The sequence below is a fragment of the Barbatula barbatula genome, assembly GCF_947034865.1.
Source record: "Barbatula barbatula genome assembly, chromosome: 7".
In the NCBI taxonomy this organism is placed as follows: domain Eukaryota; kingdom Metazoa; phylum Chordata; class Actinopteri; order Cypriniformes; family Nemacheilidae; genus Barbatula; species Barbatula barbatula.
In genome coordinates this window covers 17,359,886-17,380,760 of record NC_136770.1, presented here as the reverse complement: position 1 = coordinate 17,380,760, position 20,875 = coordinate 17,359,886, and the positions used below count along the sequence as shown (strand labels likewise).

Here is a 20,875-nt window from a genome sequence, read left to right as displayed (position 1 = left end):
GAAAAAAGGAGACGACAATCCTCAAATCTCAAAGCAATTTTATTTCAAGCTTTTAATTCATTCAAAATACAATTACTCAAGATGACACTTAAATAAAATGTTTAAACCTTGAAACTTGCATTCTTGGGAAATGCCATTTTAAAACCCCCTGAGAATTACTTTACGCTTTGTTAATAATTCTATGAACTCCACACGTAAACTCCAGGCTTATCTTTTGATGAATGAGCATGTCATTACGCTGTGAACATTTCTGTAATTTGAAACTATTTCGAAATATTCTGCGGAATAACTATACACTAAATTTCTGGCTTTTTAACCAGCTTGTAAATCTAGTGTTTTTAAATCCAATGTAATCATAAACTGAAAATTCAATAAAGGTTTAAAAGGGGGAAATCTCTGAAATAAAAGCTCATCTTTCAGTTTTTCCAAGATAAAAAACCCACCATAGAACCACAGCCCACCTTTGGCAAGGGTTCTGTCCACGTCGCAAACATGTGTTTAGAAGCGCGGCTTGATATGTAGTGTTTTACCTGTAACAGAGAAAAGAAAGGAGAGGGGAAATTTCCACAAAGAAACACTGTACAGCACAAAGCAAAACAAAGTTTTAAGTTCTGAAAAAAAACCTTTTTATGTTCTCAACTAAGTAAATGAACACATTCAGGCCACAAATTTCAAACTACGTCTCTACTAAATGCAATATAGAGGAAATTTTGATTTTGAAAGAGCGAGACGGAAAAGCAAGAAATAAATAGCCCTGACAACATAATGACAGAAGCAGCTATCGCTCTGTTGTTCTTGATAGAGGAGTGACACAGGAGTATGTGATTGTTAAAGTGTGAGTGATAGCACGGAGGAAGGAAGAAAAGATACAGGCAGTGATGCATAGAGCGCGTGCTAATTTATGCAAATCGGAGAGAAGTTTGTCCGATCTTTAGAGCGAGAGTGGTTTAGACTCTCATTAGTATCAATTAACTGCTCTTTCTTTGTATGTGTGTGTGGTTGTACTAGAAGGAGATAACAGAGCAACCAGACGCTATGGTTGGTGAGCTTTGACTTGTTCAGTCTGCGTCCAGCAGATGATTTCCGTCAACAGCAGGATGGTAAAAGTGACATGTGAAAGGCCACGGCGGTCTGGTGGGCACCTGTGGTATTCTAAAAGAGAGATCTGCCATCAATGATCCCAACGGGGAACCGGTGTGGAACTTGGCAAGGTGGAAAGATAGGAAGTTGGCAGGATGTGTGTATGTATAACAAGCCCAACTTAAATAAACTCTTTGGAAATAGCGATGACCATACATTTTGAAAGCAAGAGATAAACAATGAATTAGACATAGTATGCTCTGCACAGTATGCTTAAATGGTTACAGAGAAAGATGAGAATACTGCGTGAGCGGCGTGCTCTAGTCTGTCCATGTGACTGTGAAAGAGAAACTGTTAGGACGTGAGGTCAAAGGTTAATCACAGCAGTTTCTGTTTTGCAAGTCATTTAAGAAAGGAGAAGGCAAACTGACAGAAGTTCAGAAAAGCGGTTTGAGCGGCTTCTCAGAACCGTGAGGGAAGTCGATTATTATTTACTGTAAGAACGTGCGTGAGTGTGAATCAAGTTGAACTTATTGAGTGTGGAGAGAAAAAGACACCGTTCCATAGGGTGCGGCTGGTGTGAGAGAGAGCGCGAGAGAGAGAGAGGATGTGGGGCCCCTCTTCTCCAATCCTCTATCAGTCAGACTGACATATCAACTTCAGCTGTGCCTGTCCTTAACAACAAACCTGAATATTAGTACCCCTAACTTAGAAGTATGTACCTCATGTAGCCCGCACTTAAATAATAACAGCTCTCTCTATATTATTAACACCCTCACTGCGTATTAAATAACCCGTCTATGGTCTATAAATATTTAACATCTGCGATGTGCACATATAGTAACCGCTAAAAATAAATGGATTTTTAAGCCACATGTGTGTAAATAAATTACGCAAAACATTTTCTCAACAAATGTCAATACTCTTTTAAACAATGAAGCCTGTTCTAAAGTTCACCAATGTGGCCTTGAAGATAAATCACAAATGCATGTTATCACATTATCTATAAAGTTGGACAATCTAGGACATTACCTGAAGTATAAACCTCCAGATTTCGTGATGTTTTTCGTTTTTGCCATACATCGTTAGTTTACGTGACCCTTTATGTTTGTCACTGGGTTATGCGAATATCAAACCAATGAAAAGTATTAAAAACACATAGTTTAAAGACGTTACAAATATATATATATATATATTCTGCATTATACACTGCAAAATATCCTGAGAGGCCCCATGAAGTTTAAAATGAAACTTGAAATACTTAATAAAAATTTCATTGAAAATGAAATACTGCCCAACCAGAACAGTGCACAAAAATATTGGAGGCCTGTGTCACAAATTTTAAGTTACTTCACAAAGTTCAAGTTACATTGCAAAAAGGCTAGTGCATGACAACAATAATTGTATTTTAGAAAGGCTAACGTATTTATGTAATTTTATTATCAAATGTATGAACCGAGAAAGCATGGCAAAATGTAAAATGTATACAGTGAAGGTCTAAAGAGGAAACGTGTTGTTTACTATCTGTTATCAATTACCGTGGATGTAAGATTTAGATCGGACTAATGTTGAAGTTTACTGCCACCGTAGTAGACTTACATTAGCACCGTTAGCGGTTAACGTTAGCATTATTACCATTTGTGCTATCCGGTAGCTTCAGCTCTAGGGTGACGTCTATTATGAGTCATTGAGTGTAACAAAGGCTCGTCGTTTTGAGGTCGGAGAGTAACAGGATGTTTTCTCTTGAGGTGCTCTTGCATCACAGTCGTGCTGCCGTGGTATGCCATTATTGTTACAGAGTGAACAAATAACCGTTTTGTCAAGACTCTGTTTGAAGTATTCCCACACTTAAGATGATTGTGGTCTGGTTATATTTAATATGTTTATCTTGTCATTTGCACCATGCCCGGGAGCAGAATACGGCATTACTGCAAATGAATGTTAATCGTGTGACGCTTCGACACATTTCACGTCCTTCAATGTATTTTCGTAGTCAACGTAATCGATGACGTCGATGCGTCGTTGCAGCCCTAAATCTAGCACTTTCAAATGATTCATCGCGATTAATAGCATCCTGAATAAAAGTTTGTGCTTACATAATATATGTCTTTGTACTGTGCATATTAATTTTGTGTTTATAAACACAAAAACAAACAATGTACATATATTTAGGAAACATTTAAATGTATTTGTTTATATTTACCAATATTTGAAATGATATAAAAACATTTATAAATGTTTATATTTTTCTTACATATCTGCATGTATGTGTGTGTTTATAAATAAATATGCACATTACACAGACATATAGTATGTAAATGCAAACTATTATTCTGGATTTATTCTCGTTTGACAGCCCTAAACAACACAGCATACTTCCATTTCACAAAAAAATGTTGCTTTAAAAGTCTGCTTATTTCTAAATTTGACTTAATTTAAAAGGTTATATACAATGACATATTTAAAAGCCGTTTAAAGTTATTTTTGGAGTCCCTGTATATATCATCTACACTCTTTTGTTATGTTATTTATATTATTGAACACAGAATCTGATGAATGTAATTTCTCTTTGACATACACACCTTTGGCCTGTGGGCCTGCCACAGGAGGGAACTCTGGGGCATCAGTGTTTTCCGCAGGGTCAGGAGAGCTGGGCAAAGAGATGAAGGAGGGAAGCTTCTTAGGATCCGAGCTGGATGAGCCCTCATCGGCCTCTGTGGACTCTGCAGATGGGCGATTCCCTTCCTCTGATCTGCGGAATTAAGAATACAAAATAAGTATACAGAAGACAGTTAAAACATGCACTGCATATTTAGCGATCAGCTTTATTCTTCCTGACCTCTTTACAATGTCTCTGTTGCGGGCTCTCTTGGCCGGTCCGGGGTTCGCGTTGCAGCTGGTACGTTTTACTCTTTCTCTATGGTGGAGCTTACATTTGGATCCACGTGGACATGCACCCGTACTTGAAAAGTCTGGACACACCAGAGTGTGCTTCTTCTTGCACTGTGGAGAGAGCAGAATGTTCAAAAAACTTTTATTCTTTACATGCAGAAGTGAATGTGTTTGTGGGTTAGTTACAAAAATGTGGGATGCTGAGGGGTGAAAAGAATGTACAGGTTTCACGTGTGCCACACTCTGCAGGAGTGCACCGATGTTAGCAAAAGAAAGTGTTTGTGTGTGATCACACATCGGTAGGTGCGTGTATCTGACAAGTGAGAGGAGACGAGCGGGTGCTCGTGTGTGTAAGCAAGAGTAGGTGAGAGTGTCTGTGCCCATGTAATTTGGGCGTAAATTGGTGGCTTCATTCTTTGGGAGACCCGATCCCTCCCACCTGTCAGAGGAGCTAATTATACCCCACTGTGGGATGAGGAGTGAGAGACTTGCGCATAAGTGAGAGAGAGAGAGGGAGACTGGGCGAGTGCCGTGCACGTTGCTCCAGAAATAGAGAGAGAGAGATGGCGAGATTTTGTGTCTCTGTCTGTTTGTGTGGCTAACGGATCGTGTGTCCGGGAACAGTGTGGACTCCCTGTCACCTCTTGGGGTAGACCGCCCAGAGACACTCTTCCCAACAGAGCTCATCTCAAAGCTACATGAAGAATTTCAAACTTCTGCCCCAGCAGAGCTCCATTACACCCTTCACACGGATGTCCACGATCTACACTTTTACAGTCAATCACCAGTAGTTCTCATTTTGTGGTGCTTTAGCGGGACGCCTTAGGAAATCATTACCAATCAGATTCAGATGTCTTTAATTCACTCTTTATTCTAATAGTTAGATGAAGCCCTTAGGGGCCATTCACATAGAATGTTCAACAGTTCCATCTGTGCAGTTTTTATAAGTGTCTTTTTACAAGCACATCAGACGGTCGAATACGGCCATTGTGTTGTGCCTGGGTTTCCAGCTGACATGTACAAAACTGTATCTTAAGAACCATGCACTTTTATTCTTTTGAACCTATTAATGGCATCTTGAGTCAAAAGCTTAACAAATAAATTAAACCAAAAGTCTACAATTGGCGCATTAAGCCCAGACTATAAAACATATTTTATGATTTTATAGATGGCATCATTGGACTGTTATCGATCCATCATTGGATCATCGAGTTAACTTTCGGTCTCTGTTTGGTTATAATATAACAATTAATTTTATATTTAATTTATATATTATTGTACATGAATTGTATTCAATTACATCAAAACTACTCAACAGTTATTCATTCTTTGCGGAAGTCTACTGGAAGTTAAATTTGGGCCACATAGCTTTTATGTGGTCGCCGCAAAAACCGTCCATAAGAAATGCAGACTCAGTTATATTAAATATTTCACATTGTCACATAAGATGTTCAAATCCAAGTGGACAGCTTGCACTGAATCGTCTGTTGTACGAAAACGTTCAAAGTATATATTTTATACACAATGTGGTGTAACTGGATTATCGTAGCCAATGAATCTGGGTCTCTAATGCCCCCTAAATCATCCTATAGACAACATCATCACTCACCACACTCATGGCTAATTGGTCCAATTTGCTAAATCCCTCGCCACTTGAATTCAGTCGATTCCAATTTCACCCCATTTCAGAAGAGCATTTGGGGCCTTTCTTTTTTTAAACACCCATTTGTTTGTCGTTTGACTGATAACATCCACGTCGAGCTTTAATCATCCAGAGCTCCGGCGAAGACAGACGGGACAAACGTGTAAATTGTGAATAATTACATAGCAAAGTGGGATAAGCTACAAAATTGGATAAGAAAAGTACAGCAGCTCAAACTGATCTCATATTACAACAAAGTATAATTGAATCCGTCAAAATAATTAATTATGGGCTTTACCTTGGAGGTAAGTCTATAAGGAAAATGTCATGCTCCATCTTACATGAAGAATTTTCAGTAATAGACTAGTTAAGCAAGAAGAAATTGACTAGTACCTAGGTAATTATAAGTTATATTGTTTATCTTTTAAACTTATCAATTTCAGAAAGAGGCAATGAATTCATATAGTCTAAACAACAAGTCTAAACAACATTTATCGGTAAGACTTCATTATAGGGGGCCATTCTCACTATTAACTAGTTGTTATTAGCATGCCTACTATTGGCATATCGGCTGTTTATTAGAACTTATAAAGCACGTATTTTGCATGACACGACTCTATGTCCCAAATCCTACCCAATACCTAAACCTAACAACGACCTTACTAATAATTAAGGATTTATTGAGGAAAAAGTTGTTGTTGATTGTTTGTTAATAGCGAGAATTGCCCCTTATACTGAAGTGTGACCCATTTATCGAATCATTCTTAGAAGTCTTTACAAAGCATACACTGTAGTTGAGCGTATCTATTTAGTATGCAGTTTATTAAGTGTATACAAATATCTCAACAAAACTGTAGTCTATACAACTCTACTAGTCTCACTTTGAATATAGTATCCAATGTCCTTGAGGTTCATCATAGAAGGAAGGATTACTACTTTCCGTCATAAAAAGGGCGCTCTGCAATGTGATACTTTATGCAAAGAGAGCACAGGGTTCGAGTCAAGATGTGCAGCTGCATGAATTCTTTAAAGAAATGTAAACAAAACAAAAACATTTGTTATTGTTTTTAATGGAATACAGAAAGTAAATTTTGACCGTGTTATACTTGAGTCAACATTCGGCAGCTTTAGTGGACCCTGCATTAATAATACATTACACATGTAATTGCGGTAAATTTGTTAAAAAAATTTAAATGGGAACTAATGGTTGAGAAATCTCTCTTATGTTGGGAAATATTTCATAGTAATCTTCACTATACTGCACTTACACAATCATCATAAAACCAATGAAATGTAATAAATGTAAATAAACATCAACAATTCTATTAAGAACAGTTGTTATAGTTTAATATAGTTATACGTTTTCATAAAAATTATATATATATATAAATTTATAAAATAAATAATTAAATAAATAACCATCTCATTTTAATTTAGTTTCGTTATTAGTTTTGTTCCCTTTTTGCATAACATCAGGAAGTCCTGCAAACAAGACAGAACTTTTCTAGGAACTATCATATTTGAAATAATCTAATAAAGGACTCATTTATCAGTTCAATTGAAAGATTTGTCCAAAAATAAATGGATAAAAACTAGCAAAAAACATACTACCTTGTTGCCAATGTGAACGTTTATAGTTAACTCAAATTTACATTCAGTCCACTGTGCAATCTCTACAGACTGTTATGTGAGAACTAACACTTTCATCTATCATACAAAAATCTAGCTCAACACAAGAGTGGCCATTCGACCAAGCTGGGTCCCTAAGTGATCGCCTCTATGGACAATAAGACGGGTCGGATCTGTTTAGCATTGAACTGTACTTAACATCATGCTGGCATCTCCTGGACATTTATAATTCAACAACATTGACTGAAGTCTAGTCTCTGCCGCCAACAGACTGTTAGATGTATATTGAACTAAGATGGCTAGAGCTGGTGGAATTCAACAGTTTCAGTCCTGTTGCCAGGAAAGGAAGTTCAACACGTAATGTGTTTGACAAGCTAGGAAATGTATTATCCTAATGACATTCTATTTAATCATTACATATGTCTGCTGAGATTGATAACTACAATATCACAGGAATGGTGGATATAAATCTTACCTAACTTGTAAGCTGATTGGCAATTTAGAATCATAGCTAATAAGTAGAATATACCAATGATGGCAGGAGGCTGCAGTACAGAGAAGCCTCATTAACTTTGATGTTCACGGCTGTGGTCTGGGCAAAAAACACAAAAGCCTACGTCCTCCCCATCCATGCTCTCTCATACATTTTAATTTACATAAAAGCAGCAAAATAGGGAAAAGAGAAGTGTGCGAGGAAAAAAGGGATGTAGATGGAACATCTTTATATCAGTGCAAGTTAACAATTTTCCACTTGATTTAAGAAAGGCTGGGAAGTCTCTGGGGCCTATTAGAAGAGCTTTCTACTGGCCACAAAGCAGAAAGAGTCAGCACATTTTACATTACTGAGACAGAGAGCAAGAAAGTGTGTGAGAGAGAGAGAGACAGACGGAATGTATGGTCGTGCGAGCTATGATAAAAGCTCGTAAAGGGAGTGACGTAGTGATAAAGGCATAAGAAAAGAAAGAAGAATCAAAGGAAGAATCAAAACGTAGTGCGAACGGAGATGACCACCAAACAAAGGAGGAGGGAGGAGAGAAAAACAAGGAGAATGGCAGACAGAGCGCGAGAGAGATCGGAGGATGAGAGTGTGTTTTAACCCTTGCTCCGCTGGCGTCTCTCTCGCTGGCCTCTCGCCTCTACTGCTGTCATCAGCACTTTTTCACGTCCATAATTATGGTGTGCTATCCATCATATCTAAGACAGTGCTTTTGGGACGGTGCAAAATTACCGACCTAAGCATTTCGGCTAATAGAATAAATATTAATATCTCTCCTATATATTCTCATTCTCACCCCAAATATTTAAATGAGCCCTGACAGCGAGAGAATGCATTTGTTACGGAAAGCAAAGGAGAACAAATGGAGGGAGAAAACTGAGAGAGACGATGCAAGAAACAACACTTGAAACAATATGTAAGCAGAAGATGACCAAGGGATCGGTAATTAAAGTTTCTGCAATACAATAAAGGAATTAATTTCATAAATATATATTTGAAATAATTTGAATAATATTTGGTCCTCAAATATATGAATTATGATCTAAAATGATTTATACTTTTGCCGCAAAATGACACTCGTTTTTAGAAGAACACTGCTATTCTAGAACAATCCTACCCTAAAGGGAATGTAAATTCTGTCATCATTTCCTCACCCTCTTGTCATTTCAAACCTGTATGACTTACTTTCTTCTGCAAACTACGAAAGAAGATATTTTGATGGATGTTGGTAACCGAACAATGGCAGTACCTTTCACTTCTATTGTATGGACAAAAAACCAATGCAAGTCAATGGGTACCAGGGGTTGAACAACCTCAGATTTTTTTTAAGTCGATTATTATGTGATAAAAGATGCCTCGATGTCGACTAGTCGATGACATCATTAATTTCAACATCACATGACCCGCAAATAGTCATCATCAAGCTTTAAATGTCGTGTCAGAGCACATTAATGTCGACATTATATTATATAGCTCTTTAATTTCGATTTACTTGCTGTAAGTGCTATAAAGAGTTTAATGCCACTAATAAACATTGCAAACTAAACAAAGCTAAAGTTATGCTCAACCAGCTGAGCAGATCTACACGTAAAACTTCCTTTCTGTATGTAAAATGTTTTCCCTTAAAGTTATGTAAAGCCAGCCATTCAGCTAGGAACCGATAATTATCGCCAATGCTTGACTTTTTTGTAAGCAATATGCATTGGGTGGTATACTGTATAAAGCAAACTAAAGTAGATGATGGTTGATGGCAGCTGTTGATAACAAGGCAGAACAATGTATTCTAGTAGGATGAGAACAAGATTCTAATAAAACCTGACAAAGGCAACACCTGTCAAACTCATGCACAGGTTTGTACACTTGGCTCTACGTGAGTATTGGACAGGTGTGACGGGTAAAAACAGGAGCATGTGTGGGAGAGCCTTGGTAAGGATAGAGGTCACGAATGGGTTAGAACATGCTGGATTAAGGGCATATGAGGACAGTAGTGAATGTGGGTCATGCGGTCCTCTCCTGTTACTGCCTTCAATGTGTCACTCACAAACATGGAGGAAACCAAAGGCATATGTCATAGGCACCCTGATAAAGTTTCAGATAAACAGGAACACGGTTTAAAGTTTGAATCAACTGCCAAAATTGCTGTAGTATAAAAATGGACATCAAGCTACATGTAGAAGAAAGAAGATACATTTTGCTGACACTCATGACCTTATGAGTTGGACAACATGTGTTTTTTGTGCTAGACTGGTTGTGGTTGTTCTTGCTCAGCAACATTTACTATTGTACCTCGTTTGAGTATAATATAACATTTTGCAATATAGAAAAAGTAATTTTTAAGAATCTTACTATAAACTATTTTTACATGTATGCTTTTATGATATGTTTGCACTTGTCAGGGGACAGTTCACAGTACAAAAACAATCTGCCATCATTTACTCACCCTCAAGTTGCTCCAAACTTGTATAATTCTTTGTTTTTTTGTTCTTTGTTCTGCTAAAACTAAGGAAGATATTTGGTAGAGATGGACCGAAATAAAAAGATTTGGCCGAAGCCGAAGAAAAAATAAACACTTGGCCGAACACTGAACATGTCTTTTGTATTTCTTCAATTTATTCAGCTGATTTTTTCACTATTGCATATACTGAATGGTCAAACGTGCTTTTTATATTTTCTCTTGCTTTTCAATATAATACAATACAACTTTTAGCAAATTGAGGAAAACAAGTAGGCTAAATTAAAACAAAAAATGGGAGCATTGAATGAACAGCCTATATTAGGTCTATAACTGACTGCTGAAAGAATGTACTGTACTCTGTGCACTTACAACAAAACATTTCATTAAAAAGTGTCCTTAAACAATATAAGCTAAAAATATCAATAAACGAAAACTGTTGGATTTTATAGGCTACACTGCAAAATGATTTAAAGAACAAAAAACATCCACGCAAACAATTCTGAGTCTCTCCTCCAACCACAAAAGCTGATTGTCACTGTTCTCTCAGAAGGTCAACTTGTGGCCGGGATGCACAGACATACTTTGACAAGTTGTTTAGTACAGAGAGGGAACAGTGTCCAAGCGACCACTGTATGATGTCAAAGGATGTCGCAAGCGGCGGGGTTACTGTCAGACCGTCCGCTCCATATATTTGGAAGAATGTCAGAAACCAAACTGATCTCATCCCTTATTGACTTCCATAGTATTTATTTTCCCTATGGCAGTGAATGGGGACATGATTTGTTTAGTTACTGACATTTTTCCAAATATCTGCCTTTGTGTTTAGCAAAACAAATACATTTATGCAGGTTTGGAACAACCTGAGAATAAGTAAATAATGACAGAATTTACATTTTTGGGTGAACTATCCCTTTAAAGTGTAAATGTAGCCCTTTTACAACTTGTAATATACATCTTAGGAGTCCACAAAATGTGTCTTTGGAGTTTCAGCTCAAAATACACCACAGATCTTGTATTATACTGTGCCCTACGTGTACATTTTTGTCTGAAAAGGGGCTGTTTTGGTGTGTGTCTCTTTAAATGCAAATCAGCTGCTGGTCTCCGCCCCCTTTGCAGTGGAATGAGAAACTCTCTCTCATCTTCAAAAACCAAACACATTGCTTTGTATAAGTAAGAGTACATAAGACAAACGCTTTTTTGTTTAAAAACTGAGAACGTTGTTTTCTGAGTGAATGTACTTTGTGTCGCACTTTACAACGTGCACATTGTTTTTATAGGTGACAATACACGGGACAAACATATCTATAAAAAAAACGAAAACATGACACATTATGAATGGGTGGACTTTTTTCATTCTAGTGTGGTTCTGTACACACACTCCTGACACACAGATATGTTAAAGGGGCGATGAATTAAGACATCGATTTTAAAACCAAGCTTTTGTTATATAAGAGGTAGTCGTATTCAAACAAACATCCTATAAGTGTCAGAACTGAAAATGCCCTTGTTACTGAAATGACAACTGTTATTGACACCAGGCTCAGCGAACGCAAAGTCCTGGAATGCACCTATAGATAGGTTGTACACCGCCTCCACAGAAGAATATCAATGACTTCTTCTCTAGCCCTGCCCACCGGTTCGCGAATGGCAGTACTGAAGTAACACTGGATTTGCCGAGAGACTAAAATTCCACGCCACTTGTGTTACTTCAGTACTGTCATTCGTGAACAAGTGAGCGGGGCTAGATCATTATTAACAATGTATCGGTTATCGGCTCCCCATTTTAAACAATTATCTGCCAAAATGTACATATCGGTGCATCCCATATTTTTTTGTTTGTTTGTTCACCAAAAGTTAATATAAGGTTATAATGTGAATGGTAAGTGATATTATCAGAGATTAGTAATGCAAATATAATATTTGAGAGTAGGTTTAAAAGTTTCACAACCAAATGACCATTTTAATTTAGAAACAATGACTTTAAGTTCTTTTAAGACAAGTTGTGGCAACATTATTAAGTTAGTAAACTTAAGACTTATGAAGACTTTTCTTCAAAAAGCCCCCACATACACACTTGTATGATATACATATATGTCTTACCTTATCTCCCTGGGGGCAGTAACCTCGAACGAAGTCTTTGCACACATCGGCTTTGCGAGACACATAGACGTGGCTGTAGGGACAGCTACTGTTATTACAGATCCCCTTCAGGAAGTATGAGCAAACGGGCATCTACAAATAAAAAAAGCTTGAATATGATTCAAATCATTTAAAACAATCAAAACGTAACTGCAAATACCACCAAACCTAAAACCCAATGAAAGAAAGGAATAAATGTTTTGGCCTTTTACTTTACTTTTCTTACATATAAAAAAATCTGATTGCAACAATTGGTGATTTGTGCACATATGGCAGCAGTTTTTTGTTTCCATGAAATTCCTGTTAAAACATGCATTTATCACACATTCTCTAATCAGTAAATATGTACAGATTTGCACTGTGAATATAATCTGCATGTATGACTAATCTGAACGTGAGCGAGCGCTCACTTTTCTTAAAATAGCACGTGGTGTTTTGAGTGAAAGGGCGAGAGGGAGGGGGTCCTCTCAAGTGGAATCTCACTTCCATGAGGGTCATACAATTTCTGGTTAATTAACTGCAACAGAAATATTGACCCAAGCGGGGCGTTGTACCGCCCGCGTGATGTGTTTATGGCCAGGCGAATGGACGTTAGCCATGACTGGGATCGAAGGGGTGTAAGGGGGTTGGTTTGGAGAAAAGGGGATCTTGTTTCTTGGAGGAATGATGTTCCGGGGGAACTGGAACGTTTTCTATTGCAGGCGTGAACTCAAGCCATGCTTCGTGACATATACATGTTTGACATATACAGGGTGTGGGGTTAAATTGAACCCCAAGGCTGTGGGATAGAATGAGGAGGGGGTTTAGGGGTCTAGCAGGTGGGCCTGTGCAGCAGTGAGGTGGCTCCTTTAAGACAAACGGACAGCTGGTCTCTCAGTGCATTGGAAGGGTAGAGGGTGACGACTGTCACAGGTGCAGTAATTCCGTGTGTTTGTATGCGGGCTGGTGGGGGTGCGCAGGGCTTGGACAGAACACAAGCAAAAGTTTAAACAAGTGTTTGAATGTGAAGTGAGGCAGACAGGGAAAGTGTGTTTTACAGAAAGTGAACACTGTCAGAGGGGAGAGCTTTTACTGGGCCAAAGAAACAAGACAAACAGGTGTCCATACATTAGTGCGAGAAAGAAGGTGTGTGAGGAAAGTTTAAGACTGAACCTGGCATACCTTTTTTTACCAACCCTACTTTGATTATTATTATAACCATTAAACTTTATATGCAACCAACTTCCTATAAGGGACTATCTGCAAATGTCTTGTAGCACTATGCTTAATAAATTCATTAACATTCACAATATATAGCCTTAAAATAAGCAGGATATCAGATAGACATTATCGTAAAATAAAGACCTGATCATCCTATCTGGCTTTCGATTGTGATTTGTGTATTATCCTTTAAATAAGTGGCTGAAAACCAGGAAAGGAAATGCTAACTTTTTATGTCTTATATCATCAGCTCTGAGCTATCGTGTCTCTTTACTGGAGGACACTCCCGTGCACAACATTAAAATCAATCAGGTCTCCAGACTGCGACCAAATCGCATTTTGTGACCAGTTTTCAAGACATCTTGAGCATGTTTTCAAGTACTCACGCATGCACGACCTCCAAATTCGTAATTTCGCCCAGTTGTTATTTCATGTGGAAAGACGAGTAGATCATGAGCCCACTAGTGTAGGCTGTGCGTGTGTGATTAGTCAACCGTGCAGGTCATGCGTCACTAATGTTTGAAACAGAAAATACTCTGCATGTTTTATTATTTGACCTAAAACTGTATAAAAGGAACGAAATACAATAAATAACAGAAATACAAAATAACAGAAGAAATTATGATATAGTAAAAAACTGGCCCTCATCCCATCTATACTTTTGGAATGCCCTCAAAGAAAAGTAGTTAAAGGCCCCTGCTGTATACTGCTTTCAAGTTATACATTTTATCTATAAAGTATATGTGCTTCCTGGAATCAAACCAATGATCTCTGCGCCGCTACAATAACTCAATGCTCAACCTATTGAGCTACAGGAATGCCCAATTATCAAGCAGATAAAAGCCCACAATGCATTAAGGAAAAGGTTTCACTGATGACGGTAATTTAGGGATTGCTCCTATGGGTCGTACTTGACGGAAGTAATAAACAACCTACACATTTGTTGGTAATGTTGATAAGTCTTGACTGGACAAGGTAAGTAGGCAGAACGCATTACAGACTCTGAAGCAAAGAATAATGTCTGTGAAAGATGTGACCATTCAAATGTGGTGTATGCCTGAGAGGGGAAGGTAAGTTACAAGATCGTAATGTTCACTCCTGGAGAATCTAGACTAGTATATGATGGCTCACATGTGGCCTCCCGCCTCCACCTGTTTCCATGATGGCAATTGCTTCTCATGGCTAAGCAAAAATTTCAAAGTATGCAACTCTGGAATCTACAGGGATTGCCTCACAGATACTGACACTGTAACACACCATATCATGACCTGAGAGGAAGCTTAGAACCTGCCATACCATCTTTAATTATCACCCCGCAGGCCATCAAGAACTGAAAGTAACCCGATTCGACCACATACAGTCAATCATGACTTCTGTTTAGACTTTACTGAGTTTTGACATCATCTCAAACATCATAAGTTTATCAAATGTTTGATGAAAGTTGCTTTGATGAAAATGAAGACCTACCTTCTCTTTGGCCACTTTATGAGAGAAAGGACATGTTCCATCCGTCTGCTTACAAGTGCCACGAAGAAACCTGCCGGTCAGACAAGAGTTTAATGTTGAACACAACCGTGTTCACGTTTCAATTTCAAGTGCCGAATGACGTTAACCCAACATGTTGAACACAACCTGCGTGCCAACAAGTTGGAGTCAGTCAGAGAGTGTGCTGATATGTAGTACCTGGTGCAGACCGCAACCTTGTCGGGGTCGTGGATGTATGGGCAGGCATCCCCATGGTTACATTTGCCGAACCTGTTATAGTACATGCAGTACTGCTTGGCCTTCTGTTTTTTCTGACAGGCATGTCGGATTATAGCTAAACTCCTTTGCACAGCACGACTGATACCCACCCAAAAAAACAACAACAAATGAAAGGAAAGGAATTATAGCATACGATTAAGCTGTCATTCTGTAAATTGTTACGTAGCATTACCATGTGGCATGAACCATCTCTAACAATACCAACCTGGCTATGTAACGTGTGGCGGATGTTTTTGCTAGGTTGCAAGTGGAGGAAAAATCTGGATTGTACCACTGTCCTGTTGTAGGAAGAAGGAAAACATTGTGGGGAACATTATAAAACAAAAAGATCAATGTTTATAAATCTTTATGCAGTAGTTATACAGTATCCTAAGAGGGCTGATATTTTGTAGTGTAACAGCCCCTTGGACTTTTTACTGTTTAGTATCGATACTATTCGGATCCAATCTTTCTATTAAACTGAATATCTCATAATCAGATAATATAAGCTTATTAGAATATGAATATGAAAAAATAACAAAATTCCTTAGCACTGTTCATTTAAAGTCAAAGTATAAACGGTACAAAAACCATTGTTTTTTGTGATAGCTATAGGCTGATGTTTTACCTCTTGCCTCATCCAGCCTCGCACACATGCTCATTTATTTATACAAGGAAGACTAATAGCATGTAAACACAGGTCACCACATTCAACAGTAGTGATGGAGGCCAATCAGAAAACTGTGACAAGATATCAGGTTGTCTATTTATAAGTCAGAGTCCATCAACCATGGCCAAATGGAAACATGAGAGAGAAAACAGGTTTAAAATTTGTACTCTATGTAGTGCTGAGTTACAGTACATTAAGGGGCAGAGGGGGAGGGATTTAAGTCTGAGTTCATATGAGAAATGGCTGGTTATGTGGGCTGCAATAGTGAAGTCTATGTGAAAGAGTGAGAAATGAGGTCTGTGTGTAGCCATACCAGACCTGTGTACGGTAAGACTACAGTTGAAGTTTTGGAGATGATAAGTAGACAGGGTGTGTGTGTGTTTGTGTGGAAGTCTGTAGCTGATCTTAAATTCAACTTCTGACTCGGTTTAATCTAGGCCATTTACAGTCTCTCTGTCTCTCTCTCTCTTGACCTGTGACCAGTGACAGATGACAGCTTTATTATTTCAGAAGGCGACCCACGAAACCCTCCCCTCTCTGACTGGATGGGTTGGAAGTCTGGTCTGTGAACTCACAGACAACCGATATACAGTATACTGAACCTCACAAAAATGCATCTCCAATACCATAGAGGCATATATTTATGTATAAAATCAATAGATAAATGTTTACAAACATATAGAGCATTTCTGCCCGACACATGTAGGCATTAGAAACAAAAACAAATCTCAAGAATCTTTCAAAAGTAAGGCATGTCTAAAAAAGCAATGATTTCTGTCCGTTATTTACCTGGTCTAGTGTTAGGTGTGCAGATGGTTTGGGTGCGAGAGAGCTTATTGGCTGAGACTCTGTATAGTGCTCCGCCTATCCACCTCATGCTCCGCCCCTTCCAATGCCTATCAGTTGTGGTCCTCAAGCGATTCTGCAGGTGGGTTCTGAATATGCAAAAAGACAAAAACAAATGATAAGAGATAACCGAACAAAACATAGGATCAATTACATTTTGTTACCAAGAAAGAAAAATCCTATTATTTTCATCACTGTGATCCATTGATACATTATCAGTCGATGTGTTCTGAACAAAATACAGTCACAATTTACTTTTGGTTACTTCATAGGATTGTATATTTTTTAGGGATGCACAATAAATTATCGTCCATATTTTATAGGCCAATAAATGGTCATTTTTAATGTTATCGGTATCGTCTGATAATAAAATTGGGGCAGATATATTATAGCCGATAAATCATAAATAATTTCCTCTGGTTAGACTTCTTTGGCTTCAAGCTGATCACAGTTAAAAAGCAATACAGTACCGTCAACTATAATTTGTTTGTTGAATAAAAAATATACCAGAGAAGATTGAAGGTTAAATAATCTTTAACTAGTGTAAAGTAGGCTTGGTAGATTTTCAGGGGGAAAAAAAGAGAAATAATGGTTTCCTTATTTTCAGCAGTGACTGTTATCATATAAAAGCAGCTGTCCACTTTTTGCCTTTTGATTCAGTCATAGGAATTTTTATATTCATATTTAGATACTGTATATCGGCTTCCAATGTTAAAGAATCATCGGTTATCGTCAACAGACAAATTTACATAACGGTGCATCCCTAATTTTTTTTATTTGACATCATTTACTCACTCTCTTGTCATCAAACCTGTATTACTTTTTTCCGCAGAACATAAAAGAAGACATTTTGAAGAATGTTGTTAACTGGCCTTCACTTGCATTGGTTTTGTCCATTCAATAGAAGTGAATGGGTGCCAGTGCTGTTCAGGTACACTCGGACATCTGTTTAAAAACTGTCTGAATGGTCTGTTGTCAGGCACATTACTGTTTGTGCGGGCCCATCTATCAGTCTCTTTGCAACACAAACCCGGGAACAGTACAAGCTGTGGTGATCTAGATCTACCCAAAATATGACTCATTGCTGTTGTAGATCTCTAAATGTAACTAAGCTAGCACCAAACTGACATTACTGATGTGTACACGCTGTCATACGTAAACAGTTTTGGTTTCTTACATCAGACATTCAATGATTGTGAATGAGCTGTTTGTGCAGCGTATATTTAATCAATAATCTCTTTTAGACCGAAGAGGAAGTAATCAATTCAGTTAGAGTACACTGAGTTTTCAATAAACTCTGTCTCATGATATGACCCCTGTAAGAGACTTTATTCTGCGAGCATAACGTCCCGTCACACGTTTCTGAACGAGGGCAGCCGAGCACTATTCTTTCAGTCTCTCCTTCAGCATCCTGTGTTTTACCGTCCCACCTTCAACACTCTTTTCTAATCTCATCCTCACCTTTCCAAACACACCAACACCAACATGCTCTCTCTCCCTCTATCTCTCTTCTCTTACTCCTGGCTCCTGTGTCACAGCACTCTGGTAAATTGCTCCTTTAATGGAGGGGACGGCCGTGTGGAAATGGAGAGAATTGAAAAGAGGAGGAAATCATTGAGATAATTGCCAGGGCATGAGGCCAGAGCAGAAAGACTGCCCCCAAACATACTCTGCGATGCTTCCCCTCTCTCTCTCTCTCTCTCTCTCTCTCAAATACACACACACACACACACACACACACACACACACAAAAGACACAACTCTCACATTCCCTGTATTAAGAAATGTAGGTGTGAAAAATATAACCATAAATAGAAAATTAGCAAAACTTGCTAGTCAATTTTTAAGATAAGTGTGTTTCTTATCTTAAGTTTACCCCGGAGTTCCAATTTTGTCATTATTTCCTGAACCTCAATGAAAAACGTTATAGAGTCATTCAGGTTTATAAGGACATGAGGGTGAGTAAATGATGACAGAATTTCATTTTTAGGTCATTACAGGATGAAAAGTGTCTGTCAAGTAGGCGTTTTAATGTCAATATCAGCGGTTAACACATATTCACCTTTGACTATAGTCAAAACTACAATATACGCTCATCATCCTCAGTAGTATATAGTCAAGTTCACCTTTAAAGTTATGTATTTGAGATTGATTGTGGGAGAAGTGTCTGACGGAGTGTATGAGTGAGAGGGTAGCTGCTCTGTATTAAAAGACATGAGCTTTCGAGAGCCGATCTGAAGCCCTACAGCAAATCACCTTCAACATCAATCTACACCCAATACAAAAGCTTCAACTACACAAATCTAGCCTTGGCCATTACGTTCAACCCCAGCCCACACATAGCACAGCATCAACATTGAGGCCGAACACTCCTACACACACAGGCACGCACGCACACACACAGACACACACACAGACACACACACAAAGTCAAAAGATCCCACTAAATTTATTGTAATATTACTATTATAATATATATATACACACATATATAATATAATGTATAATTTTTTTTTGCAAACTCACTATAAAACAAAAAGACTTGTGTCTGCTGCTCCAACAGATGTCTATAAAATAATTTTTTGCCCATTTTGTCATATCCACCAGGTGAAAATCCTCAAATCAAAGCTAACGCACTAAATTGCTTGGTGTCTTTAAGGTTGGAGATCCTCATTATAAGCAATAATAACAGTTTTACTTCCCTTAGCAAGTAGCACCAAATATTAAAAGATTAGACACTTTATCAGACCCCCCAATCTGTAAAATTGTGTCATCATTTACTCACCCACTTACAGTCAACGTATGACTTTCTTTCTTCTGCATAAAACAAAAGAAGATATTTTGAAGAATGTTAGTAATCAAACAATGGCGTTTCCCATTCACTTGTATTGTATAGACGAAACCAATAAGTCAATGGCTACAGCTGTTGCTTGGTTCCCAACATTTTTCAAAATAATTTTTTTGTCTGAGAAACTCATACAGATTTGAAATGTCAAGAGGGTGAGTAAATGATGACAATGTAAATTCTTGGGTGAACTCTTAAACAAGGGCTCTGCTAAAAGATCTGAACAACTTGTAGTAAGTGCATCAACTTCCTTTTAGCCGTAAGAGCATATGTCACACATATATCATAACTCACGCAGGTACATACCGGCTCACTGACTGCAGCCATGGGAGCCATAATGAACGTAATGGGGGAACAGTAGCTGCCCTATCTGGGTCTCAGGCAGAGCACCCATGAACCATAACGGAGTCTAATGGAGCCACAACATGAACATGGAACATGCACAGCAGTTAACCTCAGTAACAGTGTCAAATGAATAAAAAATATGGAAAAACACAAATTTCCATTTAGCAGGCTTTAAGATTAAACAGTGGTTTTGTGTTGGCGACCAATTGTATGGACATAAGACTAATGCAAGTGAATGGGTGATGGTTAACAACATTCTTCTAAATATCTACTTTTGTGTTCTGTGGAAGAAATTCAGTTATACAGGTTTGACACGACAGGAGGGTGAGTAAACTCTGATACCTTCAGCCAACCGGCAATCTCTAAACTGCATATCCCACAGCGTAGGTACAAAATTCCTTTTATTTGTTCTTTACATCAACTCAGAACCAAAGGCACATGAGCTCTCTTGCCAGAAGTAGAGAGAACCGACCACACTTATACTCATGGTCTGGAGGGACACATCATGCCGTCCCATGTATCACTTGAATGGCAGTGGGGAATTATTTTTATGGGACACACGATGGGTTGTAATTGCACTGTTGGAGTTGGATGTGATTTAGCGATAGGGGGCTCTGACCCTGAAGCTATGATCTAAAAAAATCTCCTCAGTTCTACTGGCCGATATAAGAGAGAGCAGAAAAAAGTGCTTTTACTGATTTCACTCGCGCACCAAAACTTTGAAGACAGGTGCTCACATTAAGAATAACGCAATGTAAACATGACATTATGTAGGCATACCAGATTTACTAATGATGACCTATACCTCAAGGGGCTCGCAGGCGAATCGCAGTTTTTGTCCCTTTAATTCATTCTGTCAAAATAAACGCTTTTACAGCAAACATCTCTAATGC

The 20,875-nt window shown here is 38.2% G+C and overlaps 1 protein-coding gene across 2 annotated transcripts in view; it reads right to left on the bottom strand.

The window, feature by feature from the left end:
- Nucleotides 1-22: 22 nt before the first annotated feature.
- zc3h3 (zinc finger CCCH-type containing 3) overlaps nt 23-20,875 on the bottom strand; it is a 56,385-nt gene continuing 35,532 nt past the window's right edge. Inside the window, exons 5-12 of one of the 2 annotated variants that reach the window (XM_079459908.1) lie at nt 16,736-16,881; nt 15,503-15,575; nt 15,217-15,375; nt 15,001-15,070; nt 12,295-12,426; nt 3,920-4,083; nt 3,663-3,832; nt 23-530 (exon numbers count right to left, since the gene is read on the bottom strand). In XM_079459908.1, coding sequence (XP_079316034.1) covers nt 499-530; nt 3,663-3,832; nt 3,920-4,083; nt 12,295-12,426; nt 15,001-15,070; nt 15,217-15,375; nt 15,503-15,575; nt 16,736-16,881 — 946 coding nt within the window. In that variant the 3' untranslated portion in view covers nt 23-498. Of the gene's footprint in view, nt 531-3,441; nt 3,833-3,919; nt 4,084-12,294; nt 12,427-15,000; nt 15,071-15,216; nt 15,376-15,502; nt 15,576-16,735; nt 16,882-20,875 lie in introns of those variants that run through there. The other variant, XM_079459907.1, reaches the window with a different exon arrangement.